Source organism: Octodon degus, unplaced genomic scaffold (assembly GCF_000260255.1).
Source record: "Octodon degus isolate 3935 unplaced genomic scaffold, OctDeg1.0 scaffold00131, whole genome shotgun sequence".
Classification (NCBI taxonomy): domain Eukaryota; kingdom Metazoa; phylum Chordata; class Mammalia; order Rodentia; family Octodontidae; genus Octodon; species Octodon degus.
Genome location: NW_004524707.1, coordinates 6659326 through 6667732, shown reverse-complemented (window position 1 = coordinate 6667732; position 8407 = coordinate 6659326). Strand labels below are relative to the sequence as shown.

General features: G+C 42.0%; 1 protein-coding gene across 1 annotated transcript in view; it reads left to right on the top strand.

Annotated features, from left to right (window-relative positions):
- Kcnh1 (potassium voltage-gated channel subfamily H member 1) overlaps nucleotides 1-8407 on the top strand; it is a 468268-nt gene that overhangs the window by 58352 nt on the left and 401509 nt on the right. The window contains exon 5 of the mRNA XM_004641166.2: nucleotides 4109-4227. Coding sequence (XP_004641223.1) covers nucleotides 4109-4227 — 119 coding nt within the window. The remainder of the gene's footprint in view (nucleotides 1-4108; nucleotides 4228-8407) is intronic.

Genomic DNA, 8407 nt, shown 5'->3' with positions numbered 1-8407 from the left:
GCCAGTATAGTCTGTGACTTAGTATCTGAGAACCAGTCTAGCCTTTGTCTTTCCTGGTATCCTCAGACATCCTCAGAGGAACTGGAATTCTTTCTCATCCAAGAGTAGTGTCTTTTGACTTAGAGAGGATACAGACTTATGGAAAATGAGGGCTAGTGGTTGGCTTATCCAGGTTGAAATCCAGCAGCCATTGTGAAGTCAAGGTCAGGGAAGTAGTGTGCTGCCTTCTGGGGCTGGGAGAAGGGACTCAATCTAGCTGATTGCTAGATTGCAAGCTCTGCTGCTCCTTCTCCTTCCACCTTCCTTGTCCCTAACTGCTTACCCTCTCTTATTTTCCCAATCATGTGATGCTTTCTGTGGCCCCATGGCACCCACAGTTCTGCCTGGGACCAGCTTACTGATAACGGAAGAACCCTGGGCTAGAAGTTTCTTCACTTAAGTTCAGTTTAATATTGCATTTACAAATGGGATGTAATTAGAGGAGTGCGTACAGAAACGCCTGCAAAGGAACACACAGAAATACCTCTTACTAGTTTGTGTAGTGGGCTGCCTGTCCTTTGGATTTATATCTTTTGAGGCTGACACAAAACTAGGTAATGAGAGCAGAAAATGTTGTTTCACATTTATTCAATACACACTTTTAAGTATCTTTTGGGCATCTGGAGTTATGCTAGACAGTGGCCTTGGGAGGTGGGTAGCCAGGTAAACAAGTAAAAGCAGTGAAGATAATCAGAGGTCTAGCAGAGGTCTGTTTGAGGCAAATGTGGGTATCTGGAGGAACTGGGCAGTTCTGCTGTAGGCAGGGAGGTACCTGGGAAAGGCTTTCCTGGAGGAGGAGGGCATACCAGTTGCCTATTTTCCTTATGGAACATGATGTCTGGCTGTCTTTCAGTGAGATCATTTGAGCAAGGTTCTCATTGGGTTGTTATCTCCCACTGAACAATAAGAGACTCATTTTTTTTTTTTTCTAACAGTGATTCACTGTGGCTCTGCTATAAGACTATCTTGGCCCAATTTAGACATATTACCTTCTCTTATGCTTCAGTGTCATGGAGTGACTGTCATCTCAATCAGCTGAACCTGAAATTCTGGATTGATTCTTCTCTTTTACATCTAGTTTATCAAGTTCTACTGATTGTCCTTCTGTTGTTGTGCATGCCCGGCTTTGTTTCCTTGTCCCCTGACTAGGCCACTGTCTGTATCAACCCTGGCCTGCATGGGCTCTGTTTTGGAGTCCTACTTCCTTCTATCATCAGCTCCCCCCCACCCAGTCCATTATCCATATTTGGCTCTGTCCTTCTGAAATGTACATCAGTCAAGGTAACCCTCTCTCTAGCATATTTAAACTCCTCCAGTGGTTCCCCACAGGTTTCAGGATGATGTTCAGAGTTTCAAACTTACCTTTTAGGTTCTCACTGCCTATCTTCTTTCTGTCTTGTCTCCTGATATCCTCTTCAGTATCACTTAAGGCTACTCTGTGCAATCCCCAATCTCCTATAAACCATAACCTTTTATCTAGCTGTTTGGAATGTCTTGCTCTTCTCTGGCTTATTATTATTATTGTTGTTGTTGTTGTTATTATTGCTATCACTGTCATTAGTATGCCTCTGTAGGTGTGGTCCTTCCTGTGTGGAACCTTTCCTCCTGCAATCCACCCAGCTCCTACTCATCTTTTGCTCTCATGTCTCCTCTCACAAATGTCCTTTGTTGGCTGCTTAGCTTGGATTAGAAATGCCTTTCCTGGAAAATCTTGGCTATAGTATTCTGCCTTTGTCTCTTTCACTGAACTTTAATTATTTGTCAGTCTTCCCTACTGGAGTACACACTCTGAGGGCAGAGACTGTTATCTTCATTTTGATAGCCCCAGTGGCCTAGTGCTTGCCTGGTACCTAGTAGGTTGAGTTTTAAAACCAATATATGAATGAAAGAATCTCTTCTTTCAGGTGGCTCAGCCTGTGTCCATAGTCTAGGAAAAATGAGATGGCTTAGGAACTTAGGAGAGAATTTTCTTTCTTCTTGTCCTGCGTAGAGCATGCAAGGGAACTTTTACACTGCCTGCCCATTTCCTATGCAGCATGCACTTACCTTGCCACGTTCTCTGCTCAGTCAGCTGAGAGCCAGTTCCTTCAAGAGCTACAGTCTTAGAAAACCATGGGTAGGCCAGAGAGCAAGGGGCCATGCTGAGCCCAGAGAAAGCTCAGTGGTCCAGAACCTCCAGAGCTCCCTACCCTGAGCATCTGCCCTGCCTTTCCCCTCTCATTATTGTTTTTCAGTGCAAGCTGCTGTAGTGGTGATGGTGGTGCTGGGGTGGGGGGCAGAGCTCTTGTTGATGTTTGCTAGTACAACTGTTTTCTACCTGATTAAAAAATACCCTGTTTATTATTGAAAATTTTTGCTGAATTCAGTTCTAGCTTTGTTTTGAGCTGAGGGAGAGCCTGACTCTGAAAGCAATTAAAAATCATCTTGCCCATGGTTCTTGCAGGCACAGTTCAGCAAGAGTGCTCGTAAATGGTGCACATAGGAGAGATGTCAAAGACTTGTGGTGTCTGGGCTGCGCCCTCCTGCTTGCATTCCCTTCCACAGCTCAGGTGCTGTGTAGCTCTTCCAAAGCACCTGTCGGTCCTCCATCTCTGCTGCAGGGCATGAAGGTAGATGAAAGCTTTTTTTTTTTTTTTTTTTTTTAAAGAGCAGCGCTTTTGGAATGAGATTTTTTAAAAAAACTAATTTGGTGATTTTGTTATGTTGGCCAAACTTTAGATCATGATTCTTAAAGAGACACTGTACAAAAAGAGGCTCTTCTGCTCCTTCAATCCTTTGGGTGCTAAAGCTAAAATTTAGAAGTTTAGAGTTTTGCTGGAAGACATTGAATATTGGAAACTCCAAAGGATAAAAAATGAAGTTGTGTCATGTGGAAATAGTTGAGTGTTCTATTTAGCCCTCCTGCCCCCCACTCCTGCCAAGTGTTCAGAGCTCTTAAAACCCAAGCCTGGCTTTGAGAACCCTTACAGCCCTTCTGCGTCTTTGGGGGCAGTGACCGTGCTCCTAACTTTCATTCAGAAAGGTGATTAACTCTTGGCATGGACAGTTGTCTTTGGAGCCCTTAAGAGCAGTCCAGATACCCCAGACTCCTTAGATTTTTAAACAAGTTCTGTTACCAGTCATCCTTCCTCTTTCTTTAAACAGACTGTAGTCAGCCAGTTTTTTTTCCTCATCTACCTAGGGTCTGAATTAAATTTTCTAATTTTTTTTTCAGGGGGAGGGAGGGGTTCCGTTTAAATCCCAAACTGGTTCTTATTGCAAGATCAGACACCAAGGGTGCAAGAAACAACCTGAGGCAAGTCTGCAAGTTAGAGAAACATCTCAGGTCCCTGATGTGGGCTGCTAGAGAAGCCTTGGCCCAGAGTGGAGAGAGCTGGATGCTACATTGTTTCTCATTGTCTCCATGCTCTGTGCTTGAGTTTCCCTATTTATAAAAAGGTACCATTTCAGTTACTCTTCTCTTGTTGCTGGTACAAATACCCAACACCCAAAATGAAGGAAGGAAAGGTTTCTCAAGCTCACAGTTTAGTGGAGGTTTCAGTCCATACTCAGCTAGCTCCAAGGCAGACGACCCTTGGCACAGAGCAAACTTTCATGGCTGTGGCAAAGTCAGAGAGTTAAGGGGGTAGCAGCAGCTCAAGCTAACTAGCCTCTCTCCCCTCCTCACATTGTAATGCAGAGTATCTGCCCCAGGGCACTCACACCCATAATCCCAGCACTGGATCAAGAATCAACCACAAACTCCAGAAGCCACCCCATGACTGCATGAGGTTTTGTGGGGACAATTAGACACAAATCATGACAAGTACTAAACTTGCCCTATCTACTTTTTAAGCTATGTCTAAGAGGAAGTGCAAGTGGATGGTAAAAATAAATTACCACACAAATTGGAGTAAATCAAAGTGCTTTTCTGTGAAGCGAGTCTTGGTGTGAGTATTTGCAAGAGACTTAGGAGAGCTCTTGGGGAAGCAGAAACATGTCTATTTCTGACTGCAGGACTGTGGATGTGCCTGTGCCTGCTGCGTTGGGGTATGGTTGATCCTGTGTTTTGCTCTTTCACATGCTTCAGGCTGGGGAAAGTTTGCTCGGCTGACCAGAGCACTGACCAGCAGCAGGGGCGTCTTGCAGCAGCTGGCCCCCAGCGTGCAGAAGGGTGAAAACGTCCACAAGCACTCCCGCCTGGCAGAGGTAAGGCAGCAATGGGGCTCACCTCAAGGGCACTGTTCAGGGGTGCATGGGGTGAGAAAGTGGCACAGAGCTGGAGTGTTTGCTTGGAAGGGCTGCTTAGGACCCCTAGAGTCTTGTCTTAGTTGGGTTGCATGATTTATAACTTTGGGTAAGTGACGTTGCCTTGAATTTGTACTTTCATATATATAAAAATGACATACATAATAGAGAAAGCTCTATTCCAACATGCATTGAATCCTAGGTGTCACTTTACTTTTGAAGGGCATAAGAAGGGAGCTAAGAGTTCTTCCTACACTAAGCACAAAAGAGTTTTTTACTTATAAACTATAGGTATTTTTATTTGAGCAATACATACTATTACAGAAAAATAAGATGCAGGAATTGAAAAGAAGAAAATCAAAGTTACCTGGAACTCCACTGATCACAGCACCTTCTTGAGTTTCTTGTGTGCCTTTAACTCTTTTTGTTGCATTTGTTCTTTTTTCCCAAAGACTATTTTTTCACACATTAATGCTGGACACTAAGATGCAGCTAAGAATCAATGTGCACAGTGAATGAGGTTGTATTGTGTTTTGTTCATTTTATATAATTACAAACCTTTTTTCCAGAAAAATGTACTTTACTTGATATTGTAGAACTTTTTTGTTTTGTTTTGTTTTGCTGTACCAGGGACTGAACTCAGGACCTTGTGCTTGCCAGGCAGGTGAGATTCTTGATATTGTTCTAACCTTTGTAGTTAGGAAATTTAAGGTGCTGGTAGTGGTATTGTCCCATGATTGCTATGATCTGGTGTGGCGTTAACCTGGGTAGGCTGTGGTACCAAGTTATCAAGCAAACACTAATAAAGTTCACATGGACATATTATTGTAGCTATTTTGTAGATAAAAGCCAGGAGCTTTCGCATACAGTGGGGATGGGAAGCATTCATTGGTACCATGTTAGAGAAGGAAGGACATTTGATGAGGGCAACCTAATTATCATTTTTTGTCATGATGTGGATTTAGTTTCAGATAGAAAGAATGTGTAGGCTTCAAGTATAAGCCTGTACATTCCCTGCTTTTGTCTGTGGTTAATAAAGTAACTTTCTTTGCTGCTTTTCTCTGCTTTTTCTCATCCAGCCACAGTGGCCTCCTTGCTGTTCCTTGCACGTATATAGTAGGCTGGTGTTTCCCATGACACTCATGTGTGACAACTCCTTTGCTGCAAATCATTGCCTGAATGTCATTTTCTCTACATATGTAGTAGTCAGAATTCTGCCAGGGAAGCATAGCCAGTAGGATGCTTATACAGGAAGAGTTTTATTGCGAAGAACTGGCTGTGCGGCTGTGGGGTTGGGCTGTGTAAGTCTAACATTCACAGAGCAGGTGAGTGGATTGGAGACTTGGGAGATACTGAAGCCAAAATCCATAGGCAAATTCCTTTTCTTCAGCAAAACCTCAGTTCTGCTTTTGTAGCCTTCTAATTGATTGGACAAGGTCTATTCACATTATAGAGGATTTTGTTTCCTTGCAAGTCAGTCTATTTTAGATGTTAATCACATCTACAAAATATCTCCATGTGACAACTTAGATTAGTGTTTGCTTGATAGCTTGGTACCATGGCCTACCCAAGTGAACACAAAAAACCACTGCAGTTCATTTCTTACTAACTTGGTACCCGTATTTCTTTAAACTGTAATATCCAGTTAAAAACAGCAAAGTAATACTAGTGCCTTAATGATACAGTTATCTTACAATGGGAAATGTGGCAGGCCCTTCTCCAAAGAGGAGGCAACGTCCTCGGTGATCACTCTTCTCCATACCCTGGAATTAATTAATTAAGTAATTAATTTTAATGTATTTGGTACAGGGTCTCACTATGCAGACTCCTAATATTTCTCCTGTTTTCAGCTTCACCAACGCTGGGATTATAGGCCTGTATTACCACACCTGGTCTCAGTGGCCTGCTCACTGTACTTGGTCTCGGTGGCTGGCTCAGTGCACCCAGGGGTGGGGTCAGCACAGCATGTGGTGCCGGGGATCAAACCCGGTCCCTGCACTTGCCTATGTGGGCACTTAGTCTGCGGAGCTATCTCGCTAGCCCCGTACCCTGGCATTTAAATGCTGTGATATAGATAGCTTGAATGCAACTTGTGTTGTATAATGAGGGGATTAAAAAGGGAAGGCTGTAGTGATATAACAAACCAAAGAAAGATATAACTCCTAGTCTTTTTACTCTGTTCTATGTCTTTTTTTTTTTACTTAGTATCATCTAATGTGCTAAACAGTTTATTCTGTTTGTTCAAAACCAAGGAAGGAAATGATAGTAATATTTTTGCCTTCCTGTGTGGATTAAGTAATCGCTCATTGATTTCAAAATAAGGCAAAAATGTAAGTCTCATCCTTGGGTTAAGCTTCATTTAGTCTGGCCAAGGCTTATTGATTTTACTGATCTGTTCAAAGAACTGGCTTTTGCTTTTTTGATTTGCTGTTTTAGATTTCATTGCTTTCTGCTCTATTTTTTGTTATTTATTTTAGTCTGCTTACTTTAGCTTCCTTTACTCTTCTTTTTCTACTTTCTTAAGGCAGAAGCCTTAAGGCAGAAGATTATTTCTCTCTGATCTTTATTCTTTCAGTGCTAGAAAGAATTATAAAGGGATTAGTTGAGAAATTGCCCTTTAGGCACTGATTTTACTGCATGCCACACATTTTGATAAGCTGTATTTTTCTTCATTTAGTTAAATATGTTTTATTTTTTTCTTGAAATATTTTCTTTGTCCTGGGTATTATTTAGAAATGTGTCACTTAATCCTTAAATGTTTTTGGATTTTTGTGCTATTTTTTTCTAATTGATTTGATCAATTGTGGTCTGAGAGAAAGAACTGCAATTTTATTTTATTTTATTTTATTTTTTGGTATTTTATTTTATTTTATTTTATTTTATTTTGTTTTTTGGTACTGAGGATTGAATTCAGGACCTTGGGCTTGCCAGGCAGGCGCTTATGCCACTGAGCTATATCCATGGCCCCAAGAATTGTAAGATTTTTTTTTTTAAACTGGTACTGATGATTGTACTCATGTCCTTTATGCTAAGTTATATCGTCAGATCTTTATCTTCTTATTTTGAGCCCTGTATATTTTATTTTGTCTATTGCTTAATTTTCTAAAATGCCCAAGCTGGGCTTGAATTTGTAGTACTCCAGCTTCAGTTCCCAGACTGCTGGGCTTGCAGGTCCATGGCACAATGACAACGTAATTTTTATTCTTTTGATAAGATACTGTTTTTATGGAGGTGGCAGGTAGGTGACAGTGGTGGGGAGCACATGGCTGAGAAAACTGCTCATGTCATGGCCAGGAAGTAAAAGAGAGAGAAGGGGTCTCACAGTCATTTTCAAGGCCACAGCCCCAGTGACCTAGTAGACTTCCACTAGGCCCCACTCTTCAAGATTCCACCACTTTGTAGTAGTGCCAAGCTGGGGCTGAGCCTTTAACATACAGTCTTGGGGGGGGCAAATTATAGCAGCTGTTGTTAGGATGACATAGTGTACACATGTCCAAATATCCAGTGAATTGATGGTGTTATGGAGTTTAGCAATATTCTTATTTATTTTCTACCTGTTGGATCAGTCCATTTCTGATAGAGGGACATTGAAGTCTTCAACTGTAGTAGAGTTCTATTTTTCTTTGCATATGTTGATGATCAGTTATTAGGTGCTTACATATTAAGTGTTGCTATGTCTTCGTTACGTCTTGCATCTGGATGTCCCCCAAAGACTCATGTGCTCCTATGTGGGGCTTTTGGGAGCTGGCTGGATCTAAGGTGTGTCAATGTGGATCAAGGGTGTACGGTAATAAACTAGTCCACTGATTGGAGTTAGCATAGCTCTGCGTGTGGCTGATTGGATTTATTGAAAACAGGAGTCCTGTCCTGGGTATGCATGGAATCACCCAAAAGGTCTGTAGCCAGTTGTGATAAAAGGGAAAGGCAGACTTGCTTCTGCTACTGCTGCTGCTTGCTGCTTCACTGCCTCTTACTTGCTTTGCGATGGACTGTTACTCCTCTGCGATGTCTCTCTGCCATGCCATCCTGCAATGGAGCCAGCTGGCTATGGATTGTAACCTCTGCAGACTGTGAGCTGACATAATCTTTCTAACTTTCTTGTCAAGTATTTTGTGTTAGCAATGAAAAAAGTAACTAAGAC